Source organism: Taurulus bubalis, assembly GCF_910589615.1.
Source record: "Taurulus bubalis genome assembly, chromosome: 10".
Classification (NCBI taxonomy): domain Eukaryota; kingdom Metazoa; phylum Chordata; class Actinopteri; order Perciformes; family Cottidae; genus Taurulus; species Taurulus bubalis.
In genome coordinates this window covers 480211-495701 of record NC_136598.1, presented here as the reverse complement: position 1 = coordinate 495701, position 15491 = coordinate 480211, and the positions used below count along the sequence as shown (strand labels likewise).

The 15491-nt window shown below is 46.0% G+C and overlaps 1 protein-coding gene across 2 annotated transcripts in view; it reads left to right on the top strand.

The window, feature by feature from the left end:
• LOC306742220 (leucine-rich repeat and fibronectin type III domain-containing protein 1-like protein) overlaps nucleotides 1-13587 on the top strand; it is a gene marked incomplete at both ends in the record, with an annotated part of 40873 nt that extends 27286 nt beyond the window's left edge. The window contains 3 exons of one of the 2 annotated variants that reach the window (XM_079224562.1): nucleotides 12228-12411; nucleotides 13161-13374; nucleotides 13463-13587. In XM_079224562.1, the coding sequence (XP_079080688.1) occupies nucleotides 12228-12411; nucleotides 13161-13374; nucleotides 13463-13587 (523 nt within the window). The remainder of the gene's footprint in view (nucleotides 1-12227; nucleotides 12412-13160; nucleotides 13375-13462) is intronic. The other variant, XM_079224563.1, reaches the window with a different exon arrangement.
• Nucleotides 13588-15491: the final 1904 nt, after the last annotated feature.

Sequence of the window (15491 nt, the reverse complement as noted above, 5' to 3'; positions counted from 1 at the left end):
GAGGTCCGGTACTTACAGAGATTGTGGTCCATGGTGAAAGTCAACAGCTTCATGAAGCACAAGTCACAATGTGTTTACTTTATTAACATTTACCTGAAACCACAAAGTGTAACCAGAAGCCTAACAAAGGCCTCCTGTTCCCTGTCCCACCCACAGGACTCCCTCAATCTTAGCAGCACTTGGCACATCGCTAAGTCTCCTTGGCCCCTCTGACCAGGCTCTGACAGCTGGTTATGGTTAAATGGTATGTACTGGTGACACTGGTTACCCGGAGAGGTTGGAAGGAGAAAGGTGTATGACATGTCTTTCAAAACCTATTTGACAAAACAAGTTAGTGGTATCTAAACATAGAAACAGAGCTTCCTCCCAAGGGTGGGAGAGAGAGGGAGAGAGAGAGAGAGAGGGAGAGAGAGAGAGAGAGAGAGAGAGAGGGGAGAGAGAGAGAGAGAGAGAGAGAGAGAGAGAGAGAGAGAGAGAGGGAGAGAGAGAGAGAGAGAGAGAGAGAGAGAGAGAGAGGGAGACAGAGGTTTGGTGGTGCAGTGGTTTTATCTCAGCACCTCCTCCCATCTGTGCCTCTGTGGCTCCTTTTCTTTTCTGGTTCATCTCAGTTTCATCGCACTCTCAGGTTTTCAGCAAAACGTGCTGCGCTGGCAGAAAAGTCGTGAACCGAACCGTCGAGATAACAGATCGACATTTCCTTATCTCTCTCTCTCTCTCCCTGGCTGTCTCTCTCTCTCTCTCTCCCTGGCTGTCTGTATCTCTCTCTCTCTCCCTCCCTCCCTCTCCCTCCCCTGCCTGTTGGAGGGGAGCACGAGTGGAGAGGAAGTTTTATTTTTACAATGTGCCGTCCTTCTTTTTCAGTTCTGCCTCGGGGCAAGAATTCTCTCTCTCTCTCTCTCTCTCTCTCTCTCTCTCTCTCTCTCTCTCTCTCTCTCTCTCTCTCTCTCTCTCTCTCAACCTCTATCGGCACCACAAAATGAATCTATTGATTCCCCCTCTCTTTAATATTCTCATCTGCTCCTCTTTCTGTCCCGAAACGGAATATGTGTGTCTGCATGAAGGGCTTCATGATGGTGTGTGTGTGTGTGTGTGTGTGTGTGTGTGTGTGTGTGTGTGTGTGTGTGTGTGTGTGTGTGTGTGTATTTGAATGTGTGCCAGCTTTCTAACTACCATCCTGCCCGGCCCCCTCGAAGGAGAGAGATTAAAGAAAAGAGAGAGACGGAGGAGGGGTGGCTTGATGCAGTGCTGTGAGTAGGAGAGGATTTTTTCAATGTGAGTGATGGAGGAAGGAGGGATGAGGGAGGAAGGAGGGATGAGGGAGGAAGGAGGGATGAGGAAGGAGGGATGAGGGATGAGGGAGGAAGGAGGGATGAGGGAGGAAGGAGGGATGAGGGATGAGGGAGGAAGGGTGCAGGAAATGACAGCCAGTCGTATTCTGCTGAGATGATGAGGCATCGGCTTTTTCTCTTCTTCTACCACACCTCTCCTTTGCCTTTTCTCCGTCCTGTGTTTTTATGTCACTCCATCAGCGCACAGACCTTTTAGAAAGTCACCATCATGGCATCTTTCTTCTGCTTCTTTTCCGTCGCTCATCACCTCGTCCCTTCTGCCTCCTCCCCGTCTTTTCTTCTTCTTCTTCTTCTTCTTCTTCCTCTTCTTCTTCTTCTTCTTCTTCTTCTTCTTCTTCTTCTTCTTCTTCTTCTTCTTCTTCTTCTTCTCTCCCTCCATCAGCAAAATGTTCCGTTGGCCCGCTGGTCTCCAGTACAGAAGAAGACACTGCTCCGGCTCACAGCTCCACGGGGAGTCAGATCTTACATCATCTTCACTGCTACATGAAAGCGATAACATTTTAAGAGTTTTGGGTGTCAGGGAAAGACATTAGGAATTATTCTTAGTGGCTCATAGAACGGCGATGTCAGATTCTGCTGCTGAGTTGACCTCAGAGATCCGAGTGTCTGCTGATGATGCAGTGGTTCACTGCACTAGATGGAGTTCATCACACACTTCGGGCTGCATTCACAAACAACCCGACTCAGAGAAGACCGGAGCCGGCGCGAAGGAGGCTGTTACCGAGCGTCTGAAGACCGAGCCCCGGTGCAAGCGGTCTGCACACGGCCCCTTACCGGCCCCTTACCGGCCCCTTACCGGCCCCTTACCGGCCCCTTACCGGCCCCTTACCGGCCCGTTACCGGCCCCTTACCGGCCCCTTACCGGCCCCTTACCGGCCCGTTACCGGCCCCTTACCGGCCCCTTACCGGCCCGTTACCGGCCCCTTACCGGCCCCTTACCGGCCCGTTACCGGTCCCTTACCGGCCCCTTACCGGCCCGTTACCGGCCCCTTACCGGCCCGTTACCGGTCCCTTACCGGCCCCTTACCGGCCCGTTACCGGCCCCTTACCGGCCCCTTACCGGCCCCTTACCGGCCCCTTACCGGCCCGTTACCGGTCCCTTACCGGCCCCTTACCGGCCCCTTACCGGCCCCTTACCGCCCCCTTACCGGCCCGTTACCGGCCCCTTACCGGCCCCTTACCGGCCCGTTACCGGCCCCTTACCGGCCCGTTACCGGCCCGTTACCGGCCCCTTACCGGCCCCTTACCGGCTGCTTACCGGCCCGTTACCGGCCTAACAACGGCGGGAAAACGGTCTTCGGCTCCCGGTGGGGCCGACTCCCGGACTCCCGGGCCGGGTCACTGGCCTCACCCCGCCCCTCTTTTCTCCCCAGAATTTAAAAATTAAAATATGCTTAAATAAAGCAAGAAAACAGTAACACAAACACATGATTATAAACGTATGTGTAATACGTCAACACAAACACAAACATAAAAACAATAAAACAAAAATACGTGTATAATCAACATATGTGTTTAATCAACGTATACGTGTATAATCAACGTATGTGTAATACGTCAAACACAAACATAATCAGGGAGGAGATACGTTTCTGATCAAACGTAGTTGGGAATGCGTATTAGCTCTGGGGAACGTCATTTTTAGGAGACAGGGTTGGAGGGCCTGAACAGAGGAAAGGCTCACCTCAAGAGGCTGCCTCCACAAGGACTGGACTCTCTTTAGCCCCCGTTGTACCGTGACAAGTTTCTAAAGTCAGTAATGTGAGGAACAAAGTGCAGCCCTGACCCGCTAGAAGTGTTCCCACACAACCAAACTGCATTGTGAATTCCATGTCGAGGGAAACCGCTTTAAACGGTTTAAAAGCATACTATGAGAGAAAATATGTTTCCCTCGAAACGTTATTGAGGATGCAGTTTATTTTTAAGAAATACAAGAACCGTCATTATATTCTTGTTTCAGAATGTGATGAATAGGAAACGTAAATATATTCAATTAAATAAATCCAAGGGGAAAGTCCGCTTCAGGAGGAGAATTAAGAGTTCGCTGACCTAAACCTGAGGGGTCAATGTCCCTGTGCCATGAACCTCAGTGCAAGGAGCACGGGCCCGAGCAACGAGCCATTTCACTTTGGGGCGGTCTGCCCTTTTAGTTACAAAGTATACTGTTAATTAAATGATTTTCCTGCTTACAATAGGCATATTATTTATTGTTTACTTTATTACCAGAAAGAGACATTTTGTCATCGTAATGAAGATCTCAATCATCCATTCGGCCCCAGCACAGGGACCAGTATCTATATCTGACACCATTATCTCCTGTCTCTTTACGTGTGTGTGTGTGTGTGTGTGTGTGTGTGTGTGTGTGTGTGTGTGTGTGTGTGTGTGTGTGTGTGTGTGTGTGTGTGTGTGTGTGGCTCCTTTAGGAAGCCCAACCTGAGGCCGCGCTGACCTTTTCCTCACTAATGATGGCCGCCGTCCCTCGTTTCCTCGTTGTCTTTGTCTGACTCTCTCGGGTCGTGTGTCTCCCCGTCTCCTCTCCCATCCAAATCTCAGGCGGTTCCTGTTCAGACGTTAAGCTAAAACCTGGGAATTCTGCTTTCGCTGCGCTGCATTGCAGTCCATGTCTTCGTTGTGCTCTGTAGGTAAAAGTAGGGAAGTTGGGCCTGTTGAAGTCAGGGTGTCTTTTAGTCCCTGATCAGTGTCACCCTGAGCGGCCAGTCCATCCTGTCTTTCCCAGCAGGACCATCAAGACCATCAGCATCTGACCAGCAGTACTTGGAGGGTCATGAACATGAGATTAGACCCCTGCAGGTTTGTTAGCAGCCTCCTAAACTTCTGCTTCAACCTCACCAGGCTGGTCTCATGCAGAATTTATATATAAATATACCCACGAAAAAAATAACAGGCCGTAATTTATAGAAATGTGATCAAATCCAGACATTAATCAAGTGGATTTCCATGCTAAGCCATCTGTATTAAATATTTTGACTTTACATCTCAGGTTATCATCATGCAAGCGATCCTGTTATGTTTTACCCACGGAAAAGATGCCGCCGTGAATTGAAGATATCCCACGTTGTGATCCACGTAATCTTGAACAAGGGAGGAGACCGGACTGAGTAGTTTCCTGTGAAGGCGGAAGTTTTTTTTTAAAGACCGTATTTATGTAACGAGCATAAAGTGATGTGTGTTGCTGGATTGTTTTTTTAAGAAAACCCTCGGAAAAGGAGGAGTTACTTTCTTTTTGCTCCTCTGAATATTATAACGATTCACTAGCAACGTGTTTTTGTTTCTCCAGTGGAAAGTACATGTGTGGGTTATGAGCACTAAGGATATTGTTTGCTGATAAAGACTGTTGTTGAGGTTTCAATCCCAAAGCAATCAATTCACCTCCATCGTATTGTGCCGATAAAAATATCTCCAAAGCTCAGCAAATAAAGATAAATTGTTTGCATGACTTCAAATCACAGAATCACATTTTGTCATTTCGTTTCAACTCACCCTGTAAATGCTGCGGAGGAGGGGGATATGTCACCCTTACCTGTCTTAAAACTTGAGAGCCCTGCTGTTCAGAGCAAAAATCTAAATCATCAATGACAAAAATGTGCATTCTGGAATAGCTTTACTACACTTGTATACATGTGTATCTGCTAACAGGGCCTTTTTACATGCCTCAAGCTATATGCATGCAGCTACTTCCCTCAGTTAGCATCTGTAATGCTACTCACTGTGTTGTCGTCCTGCACATGAGTTTAAACATCAGTCTCTGCCCAAACAGACAGGAAGGACTTTTATTATTTATTATTATTATTATTATTAATATTATTTATTATATTAGATCTCTTTCTCTCGCTGCTCCTGCGTGATACCAAACACAATTTTTTGCTGGAAATGTACCGCGTTGTGAATGAGCCATCGTATTACACGTGTGGTTCCATGCTGCTTCTGCTTGATACATGTCATGTCCGTCTCGCTTGTTCTTCCTCTGCTCAATGTACTCGTCTGGTCTGTTTTTCCTCTCCTCTGCTCGCTTCCTTTCTTTGTTGATATTCAGAGGATGAGCGGCGATGGAGCTGAGGATACGTCAAGAAGAACCTCTCGCCCTGACCTTGCGTCTTGCTCAGGGAATTATCCGAGTGTATCTTTATTCCTCTCGTGCAAAGTCCCCTTTGGAGAGGATAAAGAAGCTTCTGTTGTTCGGAGGTTGATTGACTCCACAATTAATCGTCAGGAGTGGAGGTCCGTGTTCCGTGAAAGACTATTTGGTCGTAAAACGGGTTCTCACTCTTTCTCCCGGTGTGGGATTATTGGATTATGGGTGATCTTTTCTGTCTGCTTCTCCTCGGCTCAGCGTCTTCAGATGGCTGACAGCCTGCCAGGTGCTTCCCCAGGTCCACCACTAATTGTATAGCTCTGTTCCACTGCTGTCAATTACACACTCGGCTTGTTGCCCCCTGGATGTTGCCTTAGTGCGCCTCTATTCAAAAAGACCCATCATGCCTCTGTGGCTCTATCTGCTGGGAAATCACTGGACGGTTCAGGGGCCACAGAATACTTCACACGTTTTTCTTTCAATGTTTGCGTTTCCTGTTTATGTGGTTTTATTTATCTGCACGAAGCCTCTTTGAAAATGTCATCAAATCCTGTTTTCAGCCTTCTGCTTTAAATAATTTACTTCACGTCACAGGTTATCCTCATGGAGCGATGAATGCGTTTTATGTTTCTTTTGCGGTTTCAGGCGGCCGTAGGTTCGCAGTAATCTGAAAGTCTTCTGGCAGACTCTCGAACATCAACGTCAGATTTATTTTTGTCAAAGTTGCATAACGGGTGTGAGGCGATAATACAAATGTGCATTTATGTTTTATAGCACAGGAAGCTAAGTTTAGTTTATTTTGATCCCCATGCGCCGCCGTAACAACAACAGTAGAAACTTTCCTGGCGTCCACATAACAGAACAACAATAAATCACATAACATCTGACAGCCATCGGAGACTCACCACTACAAACAAGCACCAGAAAGCTCGATATCATTTTACATAATGTTATCACATCTTGGAGATTTATGGTAATCTAAAGCATCACACCCCCACTAATTTCAAATAAACATACGTTAGATATAAATATCTCATCTTTTGGAAAAACAGCAACTTTGACTCAACATTTAATTGAAACATAGCACGAATTTAATCACACGATGGGGGTTCGCATTTTAACATGTTTTGAACCAAACTCCACAGGAAGTGCCTATGCGAGGTGCCGGTGCCACGATTTGAGCTTGCTCCTACTGTGAGTGAATGACGTTAGCGAGGAGCTGTCGTTTAGCTGCCTCGAGCTCAATCACTTCACTGTCAAATATCCCTTCACTTCCCTGTTGGGATGATCCCATTCCGAGCTCGTCTGCAACCACCAGCCACAATCTCTACGTGCCGCATCTCTGTGTTTACCTGGTGTGTTGCTTTGTGCCGAGGAGACGAAGGAACGGAGTCAACGGGCTTTTCGGACGCCATCTTGGATGCTGACATTTGCACGTACGGTGGCTGTGAGTGGTCAAACAAAACGAGAAAATCAGTAAGTCGAAGCTGATCTGGAAACTTTAACAAGCGACTTAAGTTTCGTACTTGGTGTGTCGGCGTGACGGACGGAACATGAGGTTGTTTTAATTTGATAGAAATGTGGAACAATTTCAGATGGAAAAGATGGACTTGGTTGTGCAGACGCCTTGAAGCCCAATGAGCCGACTAACAGTTGATGGTTTCAGTGCCGTGTTGTCGTTTTTCACTCTAAAAGAAGAACGAAATAGGAAGAAATGAATTGGAATTCATAGATATGGATTTAGAAAACAAGTATACATTTAAGCAAGAAACATGCCATCTGGTGGATCCCACATTTCCCACAATGCCACGGGATTGCACCTCTACTAAGACCCTCCCTTTCAAACCACACGCATGAGGAGTAAACTGCCCATGACCTGTAAAACCAGTGAGGTAACCCTTTAGGAATCCAGGAATCCAGCATCTATAAACATTCCGAGAAGAGCAAAAACAGCATTGTTTCCCGAATAAAATATAATGTAATTTCTTTATGAGTTAGAGTATCAGAGGACAGCTACATGAAGTAGCCCTGCTGCCTTGTGCTGACGTGACGTTAAGTTAGTTCACATAGTCTCTGTGTTGCAGTGGACCCTGCTTACAAGATGCCTCCTGCGGTTTCCTCCGCCCTGTGAGCTCCACAGGCTCGTGAACTCCATCGCTGCGTGAAGTTCTGTCTCCGAGCCTCCGACTGAGACATGAGCTACCTCCGGCTACAATAGGGCCACGGGCGAACAACAGTAGCTGCACATTGTGTGTGTGTGTGTGTGTGTGTGTGAGAGAGAGAGAGAGAGAGAGAGAGAAAAAGAGAGAGAGGGAGAAAGAGAGCCTGAGGCCTTCATTCAACCATTACTTTGACCCAGAACGCTGCAACACTTATAGACCAGACCCATATAATAGGCCGGGTGTGTGTCTCTCTCTAGGACACACACACACACACGCACACGCACACACACACACACACACACACACACACACTTGCAGGAAAACACAAATGTCGAGAGGATGCAGGCGTCAACACAAATACCCTTTGCTAATAGTTGTGCTCCAGTAATGGCCACACAGAGTGCCAGGCTCATTGGTTAGGGGTGTGTATGCAGATGTGGGTCCTTGTGGGTCCTTGTGGGTCCTTGTGGGTCCTTGTGGGTCAGCCTTTTCACGCGTCCTGAGGCCGAAGCTTTGAGTTTGAGTCCGAAAGTGCTCTTCAACAAATGTAATAGCCTTCATGTCTCCGTCTGTACATTTTGACCCGCAGCTACGCACACAAAATATAATCAGTTTCAACCGAGTGGATCTGGGGAATCAAGTGTCGACTTTCTGGTAATTATTGAATAAACGTTGATTCAGCAAATTAACTGATTCGTGGCACACTTTTTAAATGACGTACTTGTTTAACCTGCGGGCGTGGGGGAAGGCATCACGTGCTTCAGTCTACTGTGTGTGTGTGTGTGTGTGTGTGTGTGTGTGTGTTTACGAGCACACGGCTTCTGCATGCCACCGCCTCAATATGAAGGGCCACCCTCAAGACTTTGGATTGGTTCTGCTCTACAGCTGACACACAGTTTGAGCAACAACACCGGGAGGTTGTCTCAGCCTCATTTTGAGCAAATAGCTGTCACGGCTTTGGGTTGTTTCTGGTTTCCTGTTTTATTTTGAAGTCCTTGTCTCTTGTGTCCTCTGTTTCCTGCACTTCCTGCCCCTGTGGTTGTCTGCCCTGCTCTTGCTTGACCTGCACCTTCCCTGTCTATTTAACCCTGTTTGTCTCCTGCCCCAGTGTCGTACTGTGTGTGTTTGCCATATTAAATTATATTAGATTCCTGTTTGTACCTCTGCTTTGATCCGGTGTTCTTGTAAACATTGCCTTGTTTTTCGATTATTAAATTTACTTTACACCTTACATGCCTGGGTCCTCTCTGAAGCCACCTCGTGACAATAGCAAATGGTAAATGGACTGCACTTGGACATTACTTTTCTCGTCAAAGCTCTTTACACTACATGCCATCACTCATCCATGCACACACTGATGGGAGGGGCTTCCATGCAAGGTGCCACCTGCCCATCAGGACTCTAACTAACCATGCCTACGCCGTAGGCACAGCCTGCAGGAACCATGTGGGGCCAAGTGTCTCTGATTGAAGGACCGCTCCACCACTGAGCCACAGCCGCTGTGTTCATGCAATGAAGGGAGGTGTCACCCAGTGCAACAGTGTGGCTCATTGGTGGGTTTTACTGGAGCTCTGTGGCCCCGAGGCAGACAGATCAGGCTTTGATACACACAGACAATACTTGTTAGTAGAAACATTCGGTGTTGGTTTGGGTCTTTTTATGGATTTGTTGACGATAAAAAAGTGTATGTAATATCACCAGATTTATCCTTTAGGCTTCCTCTCTATCCAGTTTATGTTTCCCAGAAACAAAGACGAGCTCCACAGCTACATTGTGACCCTTTCCTCTCGGTCTACTCTGAAAGTGCAAACCTGTCGTGTTGTATAGTCTGCTGCTTGTGGTAAGCAAATATTTGACCAATTTGACCATAAGATGTTCAGTGTATTGTATAGTAATATTATATCATAACAGAAGTCAACAGGTTGTGGACATTGTGTGCTAGTACAATATGTCTTCATCCAAAACACGACAGAGACTCATTTTGTTTTAGTTACACTTTTACAGGATTATTTTTTTCACATAGTATGATTTCATAACTTTAATGACCTGATGTTTCTATTTATTTTTATTTTTTATGAAACACAATCATATAGTGCGTGATACGTTATGTGTATAAGTCAGCATCCCGATCGAAGATGTGTAGTAATTGGTCGTGACATATTTTAATTATTTCATAACATGCATCATTTTACTCTAATCGTCGGTGCTCCTGAAAATGTTCACAACCGAAACGTGAAGTTGCTGCTACAACACAGTGAGCTAGTAGAGTAGAGCTGCTGATAACGTTGCCCTAAAGATCATCTTTGTATTCTTGTTGAAGTGATGGTGTCAGGTCATGAGCCTTCCATTCAAATGGATGCTTGTTTCCAGCTCTGTGTAGTGTGAACCCATCAGGACAGACAGGAAAGAGACCAAAGTGGAACTGGAACAAATGGCAAAAATGGGTGTGCTGCTTCAGGTCGATATATTGGTGTCATTTGTTCAGTGCAGGCTCCCGTCGTCTGTCCGGTTTCTGTCATTCCTGTCTGTGTGGTGTCTCATCTCCTCCTCATTTCTCTGCGTCCTCAGCTGTGACACTTCTGTCTTCACACCCTCACCTCCTTCTCATCTTCTCCGTCTCACCTTGTCACTTCCTTCTCATCACTTCCCCTCAGCGTCTCCTCCTTTGTCTGCCTTCTCTTTGCCCGTATTTCCTCTTTCCGCCTCTGTCTTCCTCGTCTCCCCTCTCTCTTTAATCCCACTCTACCTTGTAGCGTTTGATTTTCAAGTTGAAATTGAAATTGCGACGACGTCTTCCATTGCCTCGTCTCCTCTGCTCTGTCTCTCTTTCCTCTGTGTGTATTCCCTCCACTTCACTTTTCTACTTCAATTCAATCTTTGACTGAACCTTTGTGTTGGACCTCTACTTATGTTCGTCCTCAGGACCACTAGAACAGACGTCATTGATCGGATAGAGACGGGCCGAGGTAGAATGATAAGGCGCAGGTCTTTGCAGCAGCACGTTTAGTTTTAGGTTCCCTTGGACTGAGAATGATGCACATGTTGAGTGAAAAAAGCAAAGGTAAAGGTCAACTCTTGAAGTTTCACTGAATTAAGCTTCCCAGAAGTGCACATACGGAGGAGCCTAGTGTTGTTGCCACAGGACTTTCAACCAGGACACTGCTGTCCCATGTGATCCAAGTACTTTTTGTTTTGCTTTAACATCACTATTTTGTTTTCTTTCAATTTGAGAAAATGTATTTCCCTCGACATGTTGAGAGACTTTAGCTGTACGGGAACAACATTTTGTGGGAGACGGAGCGCCATCTTCAGGGCAATGGATGTGCAAGTCATTTGCAAGAAAATTCGGATTTTGCTCTGTTTAAAGGCATCTTTCATTCTATTGGACACGTTTTATTCTGGCAACTCTGAAGACCTCTGACTTGACTTGGACTCGCACCAAAAGACTTACAGATGTCTCCGGCATTTATATGTAGGACAAGTTGGCAGAAAACACAAATTGTATTTGCTGCTGGCAAGGTTCCAATGCGTAACTCTGTGAGGCTGAATCGTTGGAGCATGGCTCAGACACCGCCAGTAACAGTGAGACGTTGTGGTATTTTCTCATAGTTTTGATCAATGCATGGAATAACCCATCCAGCACAACCAGAGTAGGTTTTCCCAAGTTTCGGTAATCCTAAACTTATTGCACAAGGAAAAGAATGCTTGTACAGATGGGTGGAGACAGAGAGAGACAGCAGCAAACCTCTTCGGCGTCCGTCTCCACTGAAAACCCAAATAGAAGTTTGCTCCTGTGGTTAAGCTCCATTCCTATAATTAATCTGATATTAATATGGGAATTCAGGGAATTTCAGGGCATGAACTGAATGCTCCAACAAGTTCATTTGATCTCTGCGCTGTGGGCTCCTGTAGTTTAGTGCAGCGGTCCCCAACCACCGGGCCGCGGCCCTGTTCCGGTCCCTTGAAAAAGAAAGAATGAATGAAAAAATAAATTAAGGTCGGAAAGAAATGGTATAAAAAAAAATACCGGATACATCAGTCTATGCGTAATCTCAGACGTAACCTCTTGACACATGTCAAGTTACGTTACCCCAAAAATGAAACTTAAAAGTCTGTTTCAACTCTGTGTTCTGGATTAAACTCAAGGCAGAGTTACTGAGATCCCCAAAAAAGCTCTGAAACCCTGCCTCCATTTCAACATCCTGTCTTTGTGAAGCGGGTTTTAATGAAGTGACAGAGTGACATATTGTGAAGATTGTGAAATGCTTAGTGAGGTTCAGGAATAGATTGTCAACTACTAAGTTAGGTTGAGGCCACAAAACTACTTAGGTTTCGAAAAGGATTGTTGTTTCGGTTATAAGAACGCCAGCAGTCTTCATGTGAAGAGTTGGGAATGAGATCGTGTTGCTGTTCAAAGACCGAAAGGTGCTTCATTAGGAGTGAGAACATAAAACTAACCAACTACAGAAAACAATCTGAAATAAGAAGAACTCTTAATGTTTCTCTCACTAATGAACAAAACAGAGCACATAATAATTCCGTCTCCACAACAGTAACCTGTCCTACAAATGATCTGCAAACCGGGACGTGGAAGAATAACATCCCTGCGTTCCTCTCATTCAGGATGATCCCAGCCAACCACAAGTTCTTCCTGCTGAGCGACCTGGCGTCGGCGCGGGACTACGAGCTGTGTGTGCTGGCCGTCTACGATGACGGCATCACCGCCCTGACCGGCACCAAGCTGGTGGGCTGCGTGTCCTTCTCAACGGAGACGGAGTACGGCCGCTGCCACTCCATACGAGACCAGGTTAGGTCACACCTCCGTCAGTCGGGCAGCTCCTGTAGCCCAACTGGATCCACACTCAATGTATTTATATTACACACTGCTCAGCAGAGATGAGCATGCAGCGGTCTATGTTTGGTTGTAAATAACAGGTACTTTCCAGTATTGAATGAATATTCAATATAGTTTGATCTGGTCTTTTTCAGTCATTACGAATGTTGCATTTGTAATCAAACTAAGCTTTTATTTATATTTGTTTTCAGTGTAGCAACTAAACATGTCATTTGACATTTTGGAAATTGTCCCAATTGTCCATTTCAGTTCCCAAAACGACATTAGTTATTTACTTTCCTTCTATTTGTGGAGCTACCCATAAGTCATCTGTAGGTAATGTGAATTGAACCTGTCCATAAGTGTTAGGCCGATGTGACAAGTACACAGCAAAATGACAGTTTAATTTTAAGTTAAATTTACAATTATCGTCAATTCATTTTTTTTGTATGCAATTTTTTATGTATCAGTAGATGTTGACATCTATTCTGAGCCCTTTAGAGGCGTCTTGTTCAGCGTGATGTAAACTTGTGTTTCTTTGGTCAAGGATGGACTTCAATAGCTTTCAATTAAAGTAACCAGTGTTTGTTTTAGTTAAATGTCTTAGTCTGTATTTATTTTTGGATGTTATGATGCTGATAAATCATCTTAGTGAAAGGCGAGGTCAGAAAAAATTAGATCTGCATACTGGGCTAACTATCTTTCTGGATCTTCTCCTCCAGTTCCTGGGCGGTACCATGATCATCATCATCGGGGGAATCATTGTCGCGTCTGTCCTCGTCTTCATCTTCATCCTCCTGATGAAGTACAAGCTGCACAGCAACCACTACAAGCAGAAAGCCGCCGCGCGCCACGCCAACGTCTGCTCCCAGACCAACGGAGGGGGTGGAGGGGGATCCAGCGTCCCGCCTCCGTCCTCCACCTCTGCAGGGCAGGGTAACCGGAGGACCAGCAGAGAGGGGCAGCAGATGTGTGACTCGTCTTTGTCGTCTGCTCCTAATAACCGGTCTTGTTGTCCCCCTAGGTGGAGGTGCTAATAAAAACTCCCAACCGTCATCGTCAGCAGAGGGGATGGGAGGAGCTTCTCTTCGAGGGACGACTGTAGTAGACTTAAATCACACTCATGAAGATGACGCCATCTCCCAATAACACACAACCAACTGTCAGTCAAACCCACAACTCACCAATCTCTGAGCCCAAACAATCCTCCACCTCCCGACAACCTTCTTTTTTTTTCTTCTTTTTTTTTTCGCTGGTGCCTGCAGCCAAACTCCACATTAACGCTGAGGAGCGACTCCTGTCATTGGTGAGTAGCTGCTGTCGGGCGAGTACAAAGTGAGGGAGGCGGAAGGAGGCGACCAGTGACGTGCAAAAGTAGTTTGCTGCATATCCAACACCTGCAGGGTCAGGTGGAGGGTCTGGACCGCTGTCGGGCCTTCGGTGTTCTCGCAGATACGCAATTTGCACGTTTACTTTCTGCTGCTGCTACTGCGATAAGGAATGAATTCAGTTAAATATGGGGGAGAGAGGGAGAGAGAGAGAGAGAGAGAGAGAGAGAGAGAGAGAGGGCGGGCAGTGGGCTGCTCCAGTAAACCATGCGGACCAAGTTCAAGTGCAAAGAGCCTACACACTACACATACACACCAGGGGCGCAGTTGGGCGGCGTGGTTTAAATAGCACTCCACAATGAGAAGAAAAGAGGTTTTGAGTAGAACATTCTAAAAAACAAAGCTTTATTTCAAGAAAACGGTGCTCAACACTGTCCAATAACAACTATCAACAAACTGTAACTTTGGGCATGAGAGGTTCAGAGCAGAATGGTTTAGGAAACATTGGGTTGGGTTTCAGAGGTTTACAGAATGAAAGAGGTGCCCACACCCTCACATGAAAGAGGTTTAGAGCAGAATAGATTCAGAAAGAGATACATCACATTTTGTATTGGGTGTTTGACAGAGTAGGCCCCACTACTTGTAAAGAAATGTAGCCCTCCTCTCTTTCAAGTTGGCAAACTTCTCAATAACTCTCTGGTTAAAGTCAATCATGTCTGTGACAAGCCTTTTTTCCATTGAGAGCATGACTAAGGCATTCAGTCTCTCCTGAGTCATGGTGTTCCTGAGAAAAAAATACCTCCGATAGATTATCTAACAATGTCCAACATGTGTTCTGCTGTGGGAAAGATAACACATTAAACTCTAACACAGGCATCTGCTGATGTTGACACTCACCTCTGCAGCGATCCTTCAAGCTCATCTTCCTTCATAGCCAGTCGCTTCCTCGGCTGCTCAGAGCCACTGCTTTGCTCCACCACCATTGCATTGATTGAATCTCTGTAAATAAAAATAATTATAATTTACAAATCATGTTCGTCTTATTACTATGGTTGATGTGAAAGAATAATGTTATGACTAAGATTACAGAATAACAACAATAATGAAATTACCAGATTGTTTTGTATGTCCTCTTGGAACTGCTGGATGCATCTATTTATATGGACTGGATCTATGTTTCTCTTCTGGAGCTTGGCATAGAGGATGTCCACGCGTGGCCTTACCCGATGAAACGGTTGAAGGAAGAAGTTGAAATCAGGATCCTCCAGTAGCCTGATGTGGCCTCCTGCTTCTTGGCTGGTCTTGTCATCAAAGCCACCTGATGCTCGAATTCTTCGAAAGCATTCAATGAGGTCATCTCTATGCTCAAACACAGTATTGACGGCACAGCTGCGAAAGTTCCACCTCACATTGCTGGCTGATGGCAGTCTATGGGCCACTGTTTCATCAAGGACAGCGGTCCGCTTGGAAGATCTTGAAAAGAACGCAACAAATCCAGGTCGGGAAAAAAGGTTTTTGACTTTGTGAGAGGTGGCCTGTTGCGTTATGAGATTGAGCTGATGGGCATAGCAGTGGATATAGTGGGCATTTGGGTAGTCATCCTGGATTCTCTTCTGAACACCTGAAGTGGCACCCCTCATTACACTGGCACCGTCATATGCCTGGCAGATGAGTTTACTGTTCTGCTCACCTGGGAGGATGGCAGCAAGGCGTTCTTTTAATGCC